Source organism: Alexandromys fortis, unplaced genomic scaffold, assembly GCF_014885135.2.
Source record: "Alexandromys fortis isolate MF-2015 unplaced genomic scaffold, M_Fortis_MF-2015_v1.1 scaffold_29, whole genome shotgun sequence".
In the NCBI taxonomy this organism is placed as follows: domain Eukaryota; kingdom Metazoa; phylum Chordata; class Mammalia; order Rodentia; family Cricetidae; genus Alexandromys; species Alexandromys fortis.
This window is the reverse complement of record NW_026067891.1, coordinates 3,862,886-3,882,180: the sequence shown is the minus strand read 5'-3', so window position 1 is coordinate 3,882,180 and position 19,295 is coordinate 3,862,886. Positions and strand designations below refer to the sequence as shown.

The following is a 19,295-nucleotide window of genomic DNA, read 5'->3' as shown; positions in this document are numbered from 1 at the left end:
CTTTTTTTTTTTTTTTTTTTTTTTTTTGGTTTTTCGAGACAGGGTTTCTCTGTGGTTTTGGAGCCTGTCCTGGAACTAGCTCTTGTAGACCAGGCTTGTCTCGAACTCACAGAGATCTGCCTGCCTCTGCCTCCCGCCTCCCGAGTGCTGGGATTAAAGGCGTGCGCCACCACCGCCCGGCTATGCCTCCCCTTCTTTTGCTCCCTGCCCCACACCCTGGTCTGAGGAGATGAGCACGGCAGAGTGTAGCAGGTGAGCTATAGTGGGAGAGGCGTCTAGTCCAGAATTTGGCTGTGCCTCCCGTATTAAATGCCACACCAAAGCCCATACTGCGAGATGGGCATGCTGGCATGGCACACTGACATTTATAGGCCCAGGTTGCTCCTGAGCAACAACAAACGTATCAGTGGAGACTGCTAGGAAGGAGGTGGACCCAGGAGGAGCATGCCAGTGCAGCCTCGTGCTCCCTTGTCCTGTGGTCTGGCAGCGGTTAGGGAGTTGTGATTCACAGACTTGCTGCAGAGAAGTCAGTGCTCAGCTCAAAGCAGGCCTCGAAGGCTGGAGGTGCTATTCTCCCCAATCTTGAAAGACCGATTTTCAGAATTAGGTTGCCACAAATGTTATCATCAGAAACACAAGAACTGAACAGGAAAGAGAACATAATCTTCTAAGAGCCCTGAAGAACCTGTCCTCCAGGGCTGCTGTTGATTGTCTTCCTCCTGGGCATGGAGGGCACAAGATGGGTGACTTCTCTTGTGTGAGCCACCAAGTAAGGCCCTACTTATAGAGACCTGGAGATCCCCTGTCCTGCTTCTCCCAGAGCACTGAGAGGCAACCCAAGGAAGGGGGCAGACTGCTTCACCTCCGTGGGCTTTTAAATGGCTAGAGGGTAACTTTGAACCATTACCACCAGTATTGGCAATTCTGTTTGGTTTGATCTAAATGTGTATTGATAGGCAATATACATGTACCAAATAGCTGAGAGCTCTCAGGCTCAGTGTCTACCTATCCTCCCATCTCATGCGGGTTCTGTATCTGGGCAGATAGTGAGCTCTCCTGCCAGGCCTATGGGCATCTTGCTGATGCTCTGCCATCCAACCCATTCCCCAAGCCCCACCCTCCCTCCCAGATTCCTCTCTCTACACAGCAAAGGCAGATTCTCAAGTCTCCTGCTTCCTTGCCTCTCATGACCCAAACCAGTAGGTGACTATGTAGAATAGGGTAGAGCCAATGAGAACACAGGCCTGGAAATTAGAATTCATAGACCTCAGAAGTCGCATCCAAATAGCCGGAGACCGCTGTGCACTTTTCTGTTCTTGGAAGCTGACTTTGTCCAGCAGTCAGCCTCCATACAAACAAAGGGCAACCCTGGATGAGAGACAGCTTATCTCCGTGCTGGGCCAGTAAGCGCATGAAGAACTTACAACCCCTATGGCATCTATGAAGTGAGGTCCCTTTTCCTTCAGTGCTTTCACAGACCATTAGGGCGGTTCGAGAGAAGTCATCTTATTCTTGGGGTGCTGTGACATGTGACTGCCATTCTGCCTAGCCCCCGTGTGTCACACCCCATCTTCATGCTGGACAGTGTCTGACTCCTGCTCCTTTCAGGGCCATGTTTATATTTAGGCTGTGGAGTTATGCGGCGTCATCCAGGGGTTCTGTGCCACTTCCTGAGACCAAGGGTCAGTCTGTCCTGCCCATTGTGTTTTAAGCTACTTCCTGTGTGGAGAACTCTCCTGTCATTTGGAACTCGGGGGCCCCTTTTAGATCTCAGGCTTCCAACTTGCCACCTCTGATGTGGGGGCAGCACACACGGATGTGAACCCAGTGAGCCTTGTGTACTGGTCGCTTCTATGAAGAGTTCTGTGGACGTACAAGTCCGTGAGCTTACTGGGCAATCCAAACAGCCCATGCATCTGGTGGGCCACCAGCACAGAATGCCACCAGAGCAACAGCGGTTGCCACTGACTGGACCTTCTTTCCATGCTGGGCACCTTAGCAGTGGCTTCTCTCCTGCTTTACTTGCAGCAGAGCAGGCAGCCTCCAGTGGGCCCTGCTCCTGGTGATGGAGAATTATGTTCTTCAGTCTTAGAGTGACCATCAACCAGAAGCCGGATCACTTAAGACCCTAATGCAGCTAGGTGAAGGTGGTGCTTCAGAGGGGCATGAGGCAGGGCCTGACAAGACTGATCAGGAGGTGAAAGCGCTTGCCTTGCATGCCTGACGACCTGGACCCACATATCACAATAGTTGGCCTCTGTTCTCCAGACATGCACCATAGCATGCATGTATCTGCATGCATGCATGTGTGTACATGCTAATAAAAATAAACCTAAAAATGTAATAGAAGGACAAGAGATGAACTAGGGTCTGGCAGTTTTAAGACTCTGGTAGGAAACAGTCAAATGGGCATACCCCTTAGGGTATATGCACAGCTTAAAATAGGTGAGTGTGATCTTGGCCTCTAGAAAGATGTTCCTTGTGCAGAATGGTATGACTTTCTGAGGCTCAGGGAGTGTGGTTTCAGGGCCTGATGGCTCTCGCCTCCCACAGCAGACGAAGGCCTTGTAACAGAGCAGGTAGTGGTTGGGGTTCAGACTAGTGGTCCCCTCTTTTGATTTGCTGGCTGCACTTCCCTTCTTTACAGCCAGCCTTGATAATGACCACACACTACAGGGGGCTCAGCCCAATTTTGGGTGTTCTTGCAGGGTGCCCTGTCCATTTAGCAGGCTGCACACTCCAGAAAGCCCCCTCTGTGACCTGGAAAGCATTGCTGACTGCCTACGTCAACCTCCTTTCTTAACAATGCTCTGCCGTCTGTACGCTGGGCTTCTTGGTGGTGTTGATTTATTTTGCATGCGCATGCATGCATGTGTGTGTGTGCATACATGTACATATGGGGTATGTGCACGGTCATACATGTGTTGGAGTTTGTGGGTATGGTTGTGATTGTATTTGTATGTACATGCGTGTGGAGACCAGGGGTTGACATGGAGTATCTTCCTTGATCACTTTCCAGTTTATATGCTGAGGTCTCTTCACTTGATCTAGGCGCTCATGTAGCTTTCCAGCTTACTCCTCTGGTTCTGCCCCCGAAGATTTGAATTACAGGTGGGTCACCATGCCCGCCTGGTATTTACGTGGGTCCTGGGTCTGAACTTGGGTTTTGTGCTTCCACAGTAAGCACTTTGCCCTTAGAGCCAGCTCCCCAGCTACCATGTAGTTGTTTTTACCCTGTACATCAGGGCTTCTTTTTAAAATTTATTGTTTGATATGTGTGTGTCTGCCTGCATGTGTGATCTGTGCACTGTGTGTGTATACGGTACCCATAGAGGTCAGAGAGGGCGTGGAGTCACAGGTGGTGTGAGTCATGTGGTTTGGGAATGAACCCCAGGTCTTCTGGGGGAGCATGTGCCCATACCCACTGGGCACCTCTCCACCCCAAACAGAGCTTCTTAAACTTCTCCCACTTATAACCCCTGCAGTAATTTTGTTTTGCTTTGTTTTGTTTTTCAAGACAGGGTTTCTCTGTGTAGCTCTGGCTGTCCTGGAACTTGCTCTGTAGATGAGGCTGGCCTCAAACTCACAGAGATCCGCCTGCTTCTGCCTTCCGAGTGCTGGGATTACAGGTGTGTACCACCACTGCCTAAACTCACAGCCCCTGTTTGTTTACATAAGCCCAACTTTTACTGATAATAAATCATAAAGACATTTTAAAATAATGCTTTGGTATACATAAAATTTTACCACTTATTAAAGACAAAAGCAAATTTGTATACTAGTGAGACGAATGTGATTGATAAATCTTGCCTGGCACGGTAACAAATGCCTTAAATCCCAGCACTTGGGAGGCAGAGGCAGGCGGATCTCTGAATTCAGGCCAGCCCGGTCTACAAAGAAGAGTTCCAGGACAGCCAGGGCCACACAGAGAAAAACCCTGTCTCAAAACATAATCAAAGAATTACGTTTGGTCGAACATTTAGTACTGTAGGATGTAGAGCATCTTCATTTCTCAGAGTTGATACAAATTTTGATTTTATAAACTTTATTTACATTATCTTATGTATTAAGGGTCCAACAATGTGCATTTCATAAAGGGTGTGTAGAGATCAGACAACAACGTTCAAGAATTGGTTCTCTCCTTCCACCTTGTGGGGATCCAGGGATCAAACTCTAAATGTTTTACCAGCTTAGCCATATTGACAATCCTATATTTTTATTTTAGTTTAGTTTAGTTTTAGTTATTTCAAGACAGGGTTTTTCTGTGTAGCTCTGGCTGTGTAAACCAGGCTGGCCTCGAACTCACAGAGATCCACCTGCCTCTGCCTCCCGAGTGCTGGGATTAAAGGTGTGAGCCTTCACTGCCTGACTGTTTTGGTTTTCTTTTTAATTATTTACTTACTTTTCTGTTATGTGCACTGGCGTTTTGCCTGCATGTATGTCTGTGTGAGGGTGTCAGATCTCCTGGAACTGGAGTTACATACAACTGTGAGCTGCCATGTGGGTACTTCACATGAATATATAGCACAAGATAGAAGAATTATGGTTAAAAGGGTTTCAGAAATTGTTAAAATTCTGTCTAAATCTGAAATAAAAAAATTAATGATTTTTTTAAAAACAATACTCAAGTCAGCAAATCAAACATTATAAAAGAGGAAAGATAGGCAATGAACGGTGTCTCTCACATCTTTAATACCAGCACCCAGGGCAGAGACAGGAGGATCTCTCTGAGTTTGAGACTTGCTTGGTCTACTTAGCAAACTCCAGACCAGTCAAGGCCATATAGTGAAAGCTTGTCTCAAAAAGAAGAAAGAAGGGGCTGGAGAGATGGCTCAGTGGTTAATAGTACTGCCTGCTCTTCCAAAGGTCCTGAGTTCAATTCCCAGCAACCACATGGTGGCTCACAACCATCTGTAATGAGATCTGGTGCCCTCTTCTGGCCTGCAGGCACACACACAGACAGAATATTGTATGCATAATAAATAAATATTAAAAAAAAAGAAGAAAGAAAAAAATCAGTTACTATAATTCAATCCAAAGAAATACCAATTTGATAAATACATGCTGAGGAATGATGGAAAAATATCTAAAATCTTTGCTACTCATTATGAAACAGCTGTGTTTCTGAAAGAGCAAGAAACTTAGTGGTGAAAGTGCTGCCGTTCATAACATAGATTGAGCTGAGGTGTTTCAGTGCCGACTGTTGGCTCTGCATGGCATGAGAACACAAAGCACACAGAAGTGCCAAGTGCGCACGCTGTATGTCCAGGGCCAGGGCTCTAGGGAAGTACCCAGAACCGCAGGTGAGCCCTTCCCACAACGCCTCAGATTCCTTGTCTGTTTGATTCGGAATCAGCTTTGGGTGGTTGGATATTCAGAAACTTTTACTATTGCCCGATTTTTGTGAATCTCCCCACATTAAGTTATGCAACTCCATAGAGGAACATGACCGGCCGTTTAGGAGCTGTGACTTAATATATCCACCCAGTATCTGCTACTAAAGCGTTGTAGAACTGGAAGGTGTTGAAATGTCATGTTAACAGTACAGGAACAGCATAACAGGCATCCCAAGCTTCATCCTGAAGGCCAGGAAAGGAGTTGAATAGATGACAAGGCGGATTGGAAAGAGAATGACCTAAGTGGCTTGCTAAGGGGTAGGCATAGTTGGTACAGTGAGGGGATGGTGACCAGTGCAGGGAGGGGATGGTAACCCGTGCAGTGAGGGGATGGTAACCCATGAAGTGAGGGGATGGTAACCCGTGCAGTGAGGGGATGGTAACCCATGAAGTGAGGGGATGGTAACCCGTGCAGTGAGGTGCAGTGAGGGGGATGGTAACCCGTGCAGTGAGGTGCAGTGCAGGGATAGTAACCCGTGCAGGGAGTGGATGGTAACTGGTGCAGGGAGGGGATGGTAACCGGTGCAGTGACTCGCAGGGCCAGGAAGAGAGTGCAGACTGACTGCTGTTCTGTCCTACCCTCTGCTCCCCCTTCTGTTGTCTTCCTCGCCCTCCCTTCCTGGCAGCTAGAGTTCCGCCATATTCCACGACAGACTCGCAGAGTCATTCACTCCCTGCGCCTGAGATCCCGTGAATCACAGAGTGCTGCAGAGCCCACTCTGCTAAGAAGCACTGTCATTGTCCCTGCTGGCTCCCATCCAGAAGGCCCACCGTCTGCTGTACTACCTGTTTGCACAGCTCAAGATGCCTCAGTGAGAATATGGCATAAATATGCCAAACAGTCTGTCAGGCCACGTGTTGAGCTAGCCAGCCTGTCTGGGCAGCAATATCTGACGTCCACCATGGCACAAGGGGCTGTGGCAGTGCTCAGGGGCTGCCTAGGAGCAGGAGCTGAGGGCAGCAATAAGACCCTGGGTACCACATAACAGAATGGCTAACTGGCAGAAAAAAAAATCCCTATGGCTCTCTTGGAGAGGCCCCAGTATGACATGGGAAAGGCGTGGGGGCCTGAGCCTGACCTGGATGTACCATGTTTCCTTTCAGTGCTCTCAAGCCTTCTGGAAGCACAGAGCCCTTAGACCAGAGTTGAGAATGTCTTGGGATGGCCCATGTGGTCCCTTGGTTGTTTGTAGTCAAAAAGCACCGAGTGATCCCAACTCCATGTGTTCTACAAGCAAGAACTCATGGCACAGAGCTAGCAGGAGGTAGCCCTGCCAGGTGGCCCCACCAGTGAGAGTGAAAATTCTAAGAGTGGCCTGGCCTGTACTTTTGCCCCAGTGCATAATAAAATTGTGAGCAAGCACCTAGTCAGCCTTGTGACACCAACTGATATGCCCATAGTGCATTGGAGGTTTGAAAGTTCATTGCTCAGGCACGAAGGATGTTAGATGGCCGAATTAGAGCAGCTGCCCCTCCCCAGAGAGTTGATTTCTAGAATCACTTGGGTTACATGGTGGGGTTTTGCATGAGAGTTTCAAGGCTGGTCACAGATCTGATGGTAGCAGGTCATCTTGCAGGCTGGTGATACAGATCCACGGGTGGGGGCAACAGGCATCACTGGCCATGCGATTCCTGTCGTCTCTGTCCACGAAGAACAGTGTGTGAGCTCACTTAGAGTGGTTGGCACAAGTGGGGAGCAAAGTTCATGGAGAGAAGATGAAAGGGAAGAGACCAACATCATCATCTCTACCTCCGAGCCCCTGGGCACAAAGCCAAACAGCCCTGTCCCCAGCCAGGGGGTTAGGGACCAGCTTCCCCTCAGGAAATGCTGACTGATGGCTGCTTTGTTCCTACTGCATTTCAGTCTCAATGTGTGTTCAACTGTGTTAGCAACCAGAATTATACATTTAGCCTGTTTTCCAAAATTTTCATCCTGCAACTTAATATCAAGAAGCTTTTAAATGTCTCTCTGTTGTTTGAACAATAGTTGCCACTCAGATTCATTGAGGATCAAGTACTTGCAAATGCCATATTAATTGCAAAAGATGTTTGCTTTTCTCTTTTTGAGACAGTCTCACTATATAGCCCAGGCTAGCCTGGCTCGGTGCCTGAGTGTTAGGATTACAGTCATCCACCACCAGCTCAGCTTAGGGAAGTGTTTTTAAGTTGTCTAAGAAGCTCATCAGGTAGGCGAGAGACTCACATGGGTGAGCATCAGGCTCACATAGGCGGGGACCTTAGGAAGACACAGGTCCTCAGGGTAGGAGCAGCTGTAACTGTCATGCCATCACATAGACGTGGGCAGGGAGGAGGTCGTAGAGGCTTGTGTGTTCTGAGGTAACAGGCCTCAGAAGGAGGAGAGTGGAAAGAACAGGGCGACTATACAAGATGCTCCTGGGATGCACCTGCTGGAGCAACAGGCAGGAAAGGGAAGCAGTACTGTACACATATCGCAAGGACAGCTGGACTGTCCAGAGTCTTTACGGTCCAGAGTGGAACCGGCTATTCTCAGAGCCTAGTGAGAAATATAAGGCGGAAGCCCTTAGCCTACACCTGGCCCCACCCCAGAAGATATGGACAAAGCCGCGCCCATTTTAGAAGCTTGGTGGAGCCTTCAAGGTAACTAACTAGCTTTCCTGCCTGGCCAGAATGGCCACAGAGAGAGAGAGAGAGCTACAGCTCTCTACTGACAGACACATCACACAGAGACAGAGTTTGGCTGTTTGATCTCCCATGAGATTCTGAGAGTGTGTTCATATGTTTTGATCTTTTTCTCAGCAAAAGAGTGCCTACCTGTCAAAACCCCAAGGAAGATGCTGACCTACTCCCATTGTAAGCCTAGTACCTCTGTCAGTGAGATGGGGGTGCTGTTCCTGGTCTGGCCTGTGAACCCGATGGTGGAACAGGCTTGAGGCGACGGCCCTGAGCATATCACTTAGGCTTTCCAGAAAGTTCCCTGACAACATTGAGGGATGCCCACCTAAGTCTTGTGCTTTCTCAAGGTCAGTGTTGCTTCTGACAGAGCTGTCTGACCTGCAGCCTCCCTAGCAGTTTGTCATAGAGATCGGGCACTTGTAAGCCAGACCCCTTGCCACTCTAGGGGGTTGTCATCTGGAGAGAACTTGCGTGTAAACAGACATGCTTTCTTTAGGTAGTATCTTTGTATTGATGCTTGTGCTCTCCTACCTGAGTGCTATTTGAAGTGAAGTTCCTCGCCCTAGGGTAGGAGAAGAGAGCTGGAAGAGGAGAAGGCCACCATTGGGGTGGGGGAGGTAACTCTGCTCCACTACCACGTGCTTCCTCTGGCCTGTTAGACATCCCAGCCAGAGTCTGATTCACTGTCCTGAAGACCCCGAATACCTCAGGAGTAAAGACAGAACTCATCCACATGTTCTTACGCTTCTCATTTACTCCTTAGTAACACTTCTTTTTAACCAAGGAACAGCATCTGGGTTTGATTAGTACCCCCATCTTTCCTTCATCAGCCACATGGAATGACAGAGAAGGAGCCTCCAGCCACACGAAGCGAATCCCCTGAGAGAAGTCAGAGGCAAGCCTAGGCCCTTCAGGGAAGCTCCATAGCATTGCTTTTCAGGGTGGCACGAGGCCACTGTCACGAGCACAACCTCCCCTCACCTAACTACCTGAAGGTGACAGAAAAACAAGGAGACTTACGTTTGACGGTGCCTCGAGACTCCTGGAAACCTGCTGACTCCGAGCCCCATCCCAGCTCCTCGCAGTCATGTGTGTCCACCTGTCCGGTTCGGGCCCCAGGGCTGGTGCCTCCCTTACCCCTGTCCACCAGCCAGCAGGACTTCCACAGCCCCACGCTTCGCTTGCGTCCATCCTCCAGCGTCTGGTACACCCAGTTGGGGGTAAAGGCTGCTGCATTGTTGAGGATGAGGGAGACAAGGGCCACCAGCACAGCTATGGCCACAAGTTTCTGCACAGTCATATCTGACTGCCAATACTGTCTATCTCGGAGAAAGTCCCAAGTCCCGGTCAGCTGCTGTGCCTCCAGAGAAAGCCGAGCTGCTGCTAGGGGTAGCTAGAGGACATCACCACCCATCCTTGGGAAGCTGTGTAGCAGCTCCAGCCAGGCGCGTGAGGACGTAGACGGTATGGGGAGAAGCCCATGGGACAGGTCCAAGTGAGCTGCTCACAGCCCTGCCTTATCCTCCCTCTTGAACCTGGAGCAGGGACGAGCCTGTGCTGAAGCTGGCTTCCCCAAGACCCATTCCAGGGAGAAATCTGGGGCCCCGGCCACACCAGCGAGAATCCAGAGTTGTAAGTGGGCCGTCTTCTTTAGAACAGTGGCCAGGGAGGCCGTGTCCACAGTGCCTCTTGCCTACAGCAACGGAAAACAAAGTAACTCAGGATGCACGCACAGTGTGGGAATCAGCTGGGTCACACTCCTTAGAATTGCCTGCTGGAGCCAGCCCGACGAGAGGAGCAGGGTTGTGGAAGCAGCGTGGGTTTGGCCTCTCTGCTGCCTAGCCCGTCTTGGTACCTCTGCCACGAGTGGCAGCTCCTGGAAAGCAGAATGCCTGCTGCAAGGAAATGTGTGTATGCGCGTGTGTGTGAGCTCCCGTTTCCCTGTCTCTCAGCAGAGAGGAAATGGTTGTTTTTGAGGCTGTTTTTGGTGAGCAGGAGGGCGTAGCCAACTGCAACAAATAGCAGCTCTGCCACAGAGCCAGACACTAACAGGATGTGCTTCCTGATGGGAACGGCCTGCTCCAGCCCACCCCCTGGCTGCCCCTCCCACCTTCCTGTCCCATAGGAGTAGTCAGGGATGCCAGTCAGGACACTCTTACCTGCTGCAGTCAAACCGAGGCAGCTGTGCTAGGTCCGGGATCAGCTGATGCTAGGGGCATCACAGGCAGGCAGAATCCTAAGGACTGGGTGTCCAACTGTTCGTCCATCCATTGCCCCCTGCATGGTACATGCTATGAGTTCCTAGTGTCTACGACATGGTTCTCAATCATGGGTCACAACCCCCTTGAGGAGGTCATGGGGTCACCTAAGACCATTGGAAAACACAGATACTTACAGTACAATTCCTAACAGTAGCAAAGTTACAGTTAGGAAGTAGCAACAAAATAATCTTATGGTTGGGGTCAGCACAACATGAGGAACTGTATTAAAGGGTTGCCGCATTAGGAAGGTTGAGACCACTGTCTACAGCCTTCCCTCTCCAGGGTTTTTTTTTTTTTTTTCTCTTGTTTTTTCTAGACAGGCTTCCTCTGTGCAGCCTTGGCTGTCCTGGAAATCACTCTGTAGACCAGGCTGGCCTTAAACTCACAGAGATTCACCTGCCTCTGCCTCCTGAGTGCTGAGATTAAAGGCGTGCACCACCACCACCCAGCTGGGGCTCTATCTTTTGGATGGGGATCAGGTTCTGAGATGGCAAAGCAGGTGATGATGCACCTGAGACAGACCGTCGTCTGCTAGCAGAGACCCGTACACCTCATGGGAGCGAGCGTGTTGAGACCTGATGGGGAGGGGCCCTACTTGAGGAGCCTCTGGCTGTCTTGTTGTGATGACCGGAAGAGGTGGAGTTCTGGGGATTTGGAGTGCTGTGCAGGCTGGGGTAGCTAATGTGGTTTCTGACCAGCCAGGTTTGCTTTCTAACATGGTGATTGTTCCCCTGAGGCTGGACAGGAGCAAGACAAGTGACTATAATATCATTTGCTCCCCTCATAACCCAGATCTGGTGAATAAAAGCAATCAGGTGTGAGACTCTGTGCCTCACCCCCAGAGACCCTGACCCTCCCATAACAGGGATCCACCTCCAGGGTTCTAGCGCTGCCTAAAAGATCTCAGGAATAGAGGTGCTGTCGGCTGCCCAACCCACCCTCTAGCACAGGCACCCGGGACAGAATCTGGACACAGAATGCCCCAGGTAGAAACATAAAGCCTTTTTCTGTCTTCATGCACCAACATGCTGGGCAGCCCTACTTCCTGGTACTGCTGCTTCCGTCAGCCATATGTTCGTGTGTATACTCAGGCCCCTGACCCTCCATCAGCTTGCATTCCCATCACCGGTCCTGAGAATGTCTTGTCAATTCTCTGAGGGGTTTTACGAGTTTACCCCTGAAGTTTGAAACCAGTATTGATATGACTTATTTATATTTTCCATTCTCCTTGGCCTGAGCCTGAAGGAAATTTTCTTTTCATTCTAGGTCCAGCCTCTCTGTGGGTTATTTTCCCTCCCTCCTTCTGCCTCTCTCTCTCTCTCTCTCTCTCTCTCTCTCTCTCTCTCTCTCTCTCTCTCTCTCTCTCTCTCTCTCTCTCTCTCTCTCTCTCTCCCCCTCCTTCCCCTGCCCCATTTCTTTGAGGCAGGGTTTCTGTGTAGATCTAGTTGTCCTGGAACTCTCTCTGTAGACCAGACTGACCTCGAGCTCACAGAGATCCGTCTGCCTCTGCCTCCCGAGTGCTGGGATTAAACACGTGCGCTGCCACTGCCGACCTCTAGGTTACTTTCTAAGCACAAGGAACTTGACAAGAGGTGTAGGTGCTGTCTGCCCTCAGCTCATGCCCTGACTCAGAAGACACTTACGTAGGACAACTGCCATTTTCCCGCATTTGCCTCCCCCCAGAGGCAGAATTAGGGTGCAGCGTCTCCAACACAACATTCCCAAACATGAAAGAGAGCAGGTATATTTGAAATGGAGATGTCCCCAAGTTTCCATTCAGAGAAAATCTATTTCCCTCCTTAATTAAGCCAGTTATCTTCAGGTAGTCATTACACAGCTAATTTCTGGAGGGAATCAAACGTGGTTTCAAACCCAGGGAACTGTTGTCATGATTCTCTAACGCCCAAGCTGACCTGCTCCTTCTCGTCTCAGGTGGGGCCCTTGTCCCGGTTTTGTTTTTCCTTTCCTGAGCTGGGTTAGGAGGAAGCCAAAGCCTTGCAGGAGCTTCTGCTGTGCCGCCATATGACTGTGCACTCAGCCGGCCATCTGCCTATCTGTGTGGGAGGGTAGGTGGGGGAGATAAGGCATCAGGAGGGGGGTCCTGTCTTGAGACATGATGCTGTCCTCAGAGGATTTTAGGGTCCTGTGTGACTGGTAGGAAATCTCCCCCAAAGGACCGCAAGTCAAGCTGGAGGATTGTTACTGCAGCTATGTGCTCCTCTACCCCCTCTCACCGCACTGCCACCATGCACACGCACGTGCACGCACACACACACACTTAGACGAGCAAGGAACGTCCTAAGTGTAGATCAGCCTGCTGGTCCCCTAGTCGCTCACTCAGGACAGGTCCAGCTGACCATAGGTCCTCCCAGAAACTAGGCCCGTGGCAGAGCCCTCTCTGTGACAGCATCTGCTTCTCATCTAGATGCCTATAAGCTGATGAGGTACAGATGTGATCCCTTTCCACAGAGTAACTCAGACAACAGGAAATTCTCAAGACTTGGACAGGGCCAGGAGGGTGTTTACTTCTTGGAATTTATGCCAGATGCACAAATCCCAGAACTCTGCGCGGGCGTCGGAGCTGCCCCATCCTTGGAGAGCGAAGTTGAAGTTGCCGGGGTTGTGTTCAGAGAATGTCAGGAATCCTGTGGGAGGTGAGATGGTCCTGGTCTGGAGACAGCCACGGAACGTGCAGTGTGCATTTGTGGAAAAGGCTGGCAGCCATTTTTCAGGCCTAGGCTCTTGCAGCAGCTGAGGCCTGGTCTTCCCTATTAGGGGCACAGCGGGGACCCTCCCCCCAGTTCTCCCTGTCTGGCTGGGGGCTGTTCCTCCAGCACAAGCTCTTTAGATCCCCTACTTGATTCATCCTCGGGCAGAGGCCCCTGTGAAAATAGCCAGACATCTCGGTGAGGGGAAAAGACCTTTGTCACGTACAGGGCCAAGGAAGCACAGCAGCCCCAAGACAAGCCTCCTACCTGTCTCCCACCCCACAGGAGGCCAGACCCTGGCCTGGAGCAGACCCTCCTGGTGGGGAAAGAGAAAGCCCAGGGCACACACCAGCCAGCTTTGCCTACAGGCCAGCGACTACTCTTAGTTATCTTCCCAACACTGAATATGGACACAGCTGTTACTTTCTAGACAGTACAGAAGGGGGGCTACCCAGGGAAGCAGGGGCTGTCAAAAGGCCATGTCCTCCCATCCATCTAGCCTCCACACCCAGGCCTCAGGAGGCAGTGAGAGTAAACTGTTATTTTGGTTTCATATTCTTGAGACAGAGTCTCACCATGTAACCCTGACTGTACTGAAACTCACTCTGTAGACCAGGCTGGCCTCAAACTCATGGAGATTCTCCTGCCTCTGCCTCCTGCATACTGGAATTAAAGGCACTTTGCAAACATTTTTTAAGCATGTAATTATATAAACTAGTAGGAACAGGATGATTCTTTAAAGGGCCTCTTGTCTAGCTACCATCATGCTGTAGACAGCGCCCATGCCTCACGCACCCAGCTAGCCCAGCAAGCTCAGGAGGGCACCGGCAGGCAGACCCTGTCCATCCTGAAAGTTCTGTGTAGCTCACTGGAGTTACGTCAAGAGAACCAAGCATGTTCTTTGGGATTCCAGACTTCCCACTGGATGACATTTCTAGGAACAGTTTTGACTTAAAGAACCCTGAGAGTTGGCAGGTATCCCACAGGATTCGACATGAGGCCCAGCGCTCCCTTTGAGAGACCCATACCAAAGGGTAGTAGGGAGTTTAAACTCAGAGTGGGACTTACTGCTTGAGGGCCCAGATAACCGGCCTCTGACACGGATGTGTGTCCTGTCATAGCGGTTCCTGTTGGGAAGCTGCCCTGGCTGGGGCCATGTGGCACTGAGCAGGTTTGGCCACACATGCTGCCTCCGAGCGACCATGAGTCATTTGATTTCCAAAGCCAAAAGCACAAGGGCAGTGAGTCCACCTGCTGGAGAAACAGCTCAGCCAGGGGCTGCCTGTGGCTGGCACCTCTTAGAAGTCCCCAGCCTGGCTCACGAGTCACCTTGTCCAGAACAACTGTGTGTTCTGGGGACTGCAGACCAGAGTGTGAGAAGCCCAGGAGCCTCCCACAGCTGGCAGGGTTTGGGCTGGGATTTAGGCATACGTGCTTCCCTCTTCCCCAGAACAGCACCTTGAGCCCACGTTGCTGCCATGTAACTCTGGTCAGGCCTCACTTCCCTACAAACGGTAGTCACCCGGTATGTCCCTGCTAAAATGCAGACACGCCTGTCCTCCTGTTACTTGATACCTTGGTCTATGGAGTCAGTCAGAGTTCTAGCAGGACCCAGGCAGGTCAGAATGACGTATGGGCAGAACATGCTGACCTGAAGGAAAGACACCTGGATGTGTGAATTTTCAACTACAGGCACAGCAGCGGCCACCGCACCCCAGCCAGTGCCTGCGCTGACTTAGTAGGTGTTTTCCCTCCACGTCTGTTCAAATCAAGGAATCTAAGACTTGGGTCATCCGTGGATCATCTAGCTGCCCATAGTAGGACTTGGCCCAACAGCTCAAGAGTCCTCTTACCCATCCTTCTTTGTGAACAAATCATTAAGAAAATGTTCAGTACAATGGTGTATCAGGCCCCACTCCCCAGATCAGCAGCCAGCCTCATGTGGGCAGCTGCCTTTCAAGCTCTTAGTTCTGCTAAGTTTGTGAGGCTGCAAAAGAACAGACCTACCCCACTTCCTGGAACCAGGCTTTACCTGGGGGGAGCCCCTAGAATGTGATGAGAAGGCCTGGGGTAAATGCTTCTACACAGATGCTCCTGTTTGCACATCCCTGGCGCCTCGTGTGTGTGTGTGTGTCGGGTGGGCAAGACAGGTTAACTACATGTGTATGTGCATGCCTGTGCATGTAGCACTGCTGTGGTCTTAGAATAAGAAGAACCTATTTCTAGTTGGCCTAAGCAGAGGGGGGACTGTGCGAAGAACACGCTGGTTCCCTTTCCACCTCTGTATTCAGTGTTTGTCCCAAACTGAGTGTTTACAAGAGGATCCTGTATCCTCTCTAAGGAGGTCCAGGCTCACGTGGACTACCTCAAAATGGGGGACAAGGAAGGGTCCACTGTCCAGGCTGGCCCTGCTCCAGGCCCCTTGATTGAGTTGGGGTTGTGGTCCGCCTCCACCCCACCTTTCCAAACACTGAGTTCTGCCTGGGAGAGGTGAGGTAAGGCTGTCATGACCCTTCTTCCTGTAGGGTCTCCAGTGCTGGAAGTAGTATAGGAAAGCTACATGGAGTCTGTTACTCGGTTGTGAGCAAGAAGGTCTGTCTTTGACCTGACTCACAGTTAGGAAAAGCCATTGTCTGCTGAGCAGACAGAGTAACACAGCGTAGTTACAGAAGATCATCTGTCCCCTTTGTTATTGCCAAAGGCCTTCAAGATCAGGGATGCTATGTTAAGACATGCAAGGGAGACTCAGGATAGTTCTTTCCTTCCTTCCTCTTGAGTAATGGCATGCACTGCCTATTCTGCATGTAGGGGTTCAATTCTGCAGTCCTACTGTGCTGGCTGTACACAGTGTCATGTAGGGGTCCTATTCTGCAGTCCTACTGTGCTGGCTGTACACGATGTCATGTAGGGGTCCTGTTCTGCAGTCCTACTGTGCTGGCTGTACACGATGTCATGTAGGGGTCCTGTTCTGCAGTCCTACTGTATTGGCTGTATACAGTGTCATGTAGGACCCTCTGCTTGCTGGTTCTGTGCACTCTCAGATGCTGAGAAGGGGCAGGGGGCACCCTGAGCTCTGGGTTGGAAGCTGACAGGGCCTCCTATCTTCTCTCTACAGTGAGACTGTCTGGGAGAACATGGCACGCATGTGTGTGAAGACTCAGAGGCTGGATGTTGCTAAGGTGTGCCTAGGGAACATGGGCCATGCCCGTGGGGCCCGAGCACTACGGGAAGCTGAGCGGGAGCCAGAACTGGAAGCCAGAGTGGCCATGCTGGCCATACAGCTGGGCATGCTGGTGAGTGGTCCCAGTCTCAGACAGACAGACACAGGGACAGAGAGGAAGGTGGTCAATCCTGTCACATCGCCAAGCTGATTCTGCAGTAAAAAGGGCAGAGGCCGCTAAGTAGAGACCTTCTTCAGCTAAAGTCTAGTAACACAGGACCAAGGAGAGAAAGGGGAGCTGGCAAGCAGACACACAGGGTCTGGCTGCTGGTCTCTTGAGGCCTGGGGTCTGCAGAAGGGAGACAGCAGGTGTTCCTGCCAGACGTCCACCTACAACAGAAGTCCCTCAAAATAGCCTATGCTATCAGGTTGGTTTCCTAAGGTCTCCCAGTCTGGGGCTACTTCCTCCCGCCTTAAAAGATACTGACACATTCCCCACAGTCAGATGACTTAGTGGAATTATGCATCCAAGAGGCAGACCTCTGAGCAGGGAATTGTGGGGGCAGGCATCCCACCCACACATATGCTACGTGGCAGGAGCACCCCAGAAGACTTCCCTATTTGTAGGAGAGCACAGGAGTGATGCAGGACCCCCCAGAGGATGGCTGGGCTGGAGCAAGGTTAAAATTCCCCTGGCAATGTACAGGTCTCAGTGGAGACTGGAAAGTCACGTGGACACATGTTGCCTTTCTTGACTGCCGGCCCCAGCGTAGTGTGCATGTGCATCTCAAGGCATGCGGTGCGTTGTCATGAGCTTGTGGCGACTGTGAAATGACCTTCACAGCAAAGTGACACCACGACAGCCCCTCGTGCCCATCGTCCTTTCTCCTCAGGTGGTCTTTCTAAAACAGCAGCACCATAACTGAGGCGGCATCTCTCTTTATCCCCAGGAGGAGGCTGAACAACTCTATAAGAAGTGCAAGCGCTACGACCTCCTGAACAAGCTCTACCAGGCCTCAGATCAGTGGCAGAGAGCAGTGGAGGTGGCTGAGCTCCACGACCGTGTCCACCTGCGCACCACTTACTACAACTATGCCAAGCACCTGGAGGCCAGTGCGGACTGTGGCCTGGCCCTCAGTTAGTGAGTGGGGCGTGGGCAGGGATGGGCCTTGACAGTTCTGAAATGGAGACCTGTCCCAGGGCAGCCCATGTGATCCTCCATCGGAGCTGTCCAGGAGCTTGGGTTCTGTGGTGGTGGGACAGATGTTTGACCCTCTGTGTGTCAGTCAGTGTGGTACATACCAGTCTTAGGGATCCCCCGAGGAAGAATGTGCCACAGGGACATAGCTACAAGGAAGCCCATTCCAAAAGTGGGGTGAGCTGTGTATACTCAGAGTCACATCCATGATACGGAATTTGCATGATGGCTCTGAGGTATGGCTAACACTCTGGTCCACAAAGTGCAAAACATACAAGAATGCACAGAGCGCAGGGCTGCAGGCCAGCTGTTCTCAGACACTCTGACATGGCCCCTGGTCGGGAAGCAAAGTGGAACAGCTCCTTCTTCCACAGCTACGAGAAGTCCGACACCCACCGATTTGAGGTACCCAGGATGCTCTCAGAAGATACGCAATCACTGGAGCTCTACATCAACAAGATGAAGGACAAGTAAGTGTCCCCACGGGATAAGACCTCCCAGGTGTGCGGGTCCCATGTCAGAGCTGGGAGTGAGTCCACCTGATCCAAGGGCTGGTCTTGGAACAGGCTCCAGATCTGTCCCTTTCAGTTTCATGCATCCCCTGGGCGGTGATGGTACAGGGTGTCAGTTCCGGTGGGAGTGAGACCCTGAGCTCCAAGGGTTGTCACACAGGACCCTGTGGAGGTGGTGGGCCCAGTACCTTGAGAGCCAGGCCGAGATGGACACTGCATTGCGCTACTACGAGCTGGCACAGGACTACTTCTCCCTGGTCCGGATCCATTGCTTCCAGGGCAACATTCAAAAGGTGAGAGTGGGGGGGGAGGTAGAGCACCTGTCTGTATGCATGGGGCCCTCAGCTGGACCCCTGTGTGCATGTGTGTGTGTGCATGCATGTGTGTGTGTACAATTTTAATTTAAAAATGACAGAAAGGTTGGGGATGGAGAGATGATTCAGCAGTTAAGAGTGCTTGCTGCTTTTCCAGAGTTGAGTTCCTGGCATTCATGTGGGGCAACTCACAGCCACCTGCTAACTCCAGCTCCGGGGATGTGGTGCCTTCTTCTGGCCTCCACGGGCACTGCATCTATATGCACAAACACATACATGTAAAAATTAAACATTTTTAAAAATAGGTGGGACTGGAGAGATGACTCAGCAGGTAAGAGCACTGGCTGTTCTTCCAGAAAACCCAGGTTCAATTCCTAGTACCCACGTAGCAGCTCACAACTGTCTGTAAACTGGCACCTCACAGACATACATGCAGACAAAACACCAATGTCTATAAAATAAATAATTCTTTAAGAATAAAAAAAAATAGGATAGTGCACCCTGTGGAGTGGAGTGAGGGGACAGAGACAATCCTGGGTGCTCTGGTCTTTCTAGGCTGCTGAAATAGCCAATGAGACTGGGGACTGGGCTGCATCCTACCACCTTGCCCGGCAGTACGAGAGCCAGGATGAGGTGAAACAGGCGGTGCACTTCTACACGCGGGCACAGGCTTTCAACAACGCCATCCGACTGTGCAAGGTATGGTTCCGCCTGGGCAGGAGGCACATCCTGCACGGCTTGATCCTGGAAACCTGACTGGGTGACAGCAAAGCGAAGAAACGACAGGCACATATACAGACAGGCTGGGCTTGGGGAGCACCTACCGGCAGACCAGAAGCCCCATGTCCAATGCCAACAACACACATTCACACAGGGCTTCCTCCTCTCCCCCACGCTATTGCTGTTTTCAAAGTTTTAATAAGAGTACTCCAGCCGGCAGTGGTGGTACACGCCTTTAAATCCCAGCACTTGGGAGGCTGATGCAGGTGGATCTCTGTGAGTTGGAGGCCAGCCTAGTCTACAGAGTGAGTTCCAGAACAGCCAGGGCTACACAGAGAAACCCTGTTGGGTGGGGGGGGGGGGGATGTGCT

General features: G+C 51.2%; 2 protein-coding genes across 3 annotated transcripts in view; one reads left to right on the top strand and one right to left on the bottom strand.

Moving 5' to 3' along the window:
- The window catches only part of Tmem204 (transmembrane protein 204), a 24,546-nt gene extending 14,490 nt beyond the window's left edge, over positions 1–10,056 (bottom strand). The window contains exon 1 of the mRNA XM_050135550.1: positions 9,072–10,056. Coding sequence (XP_049991507.1) covers positions 9,072–9,351 — 280 coding nt within the window. The 5' untranslated portion in view covers positions 9,352–10,056. The remainder of the gene's footprint in view (positions 1–9,071) is intronic.
- Positions 1–19,295, top strand: part of Ift140 (intraflagellar transport 140) — a 92,203-nt gene that overhangs the window by 65,534 nt on the left and 7,374 nt on the right. For both annotated transcript variants that reach the window (XM_050135509.1, XM_050135506.1), the window contains exons 20-24: positions 16,136–16,313; positions 17,131–17,321; positions 17,753–17,848; positions 18,051–18,183; positions 18,760–18,903. In XM_050135509.1, the coding sequence (XP_049991466.1) occupies positions 16,136–16,313; positions 17,131–17,321; positions 17,753–17,848; positions 18,051–18,183; positions 18,760–18,903 (742 nt within the window). The remainder of the gene's footprint in view (positions 1–16,135; positions 16,314–17,130; positions 17,322–17,752; positions 17,849–18,050; positions 18,184–18,759; positions 18,904–19,295) is intronic.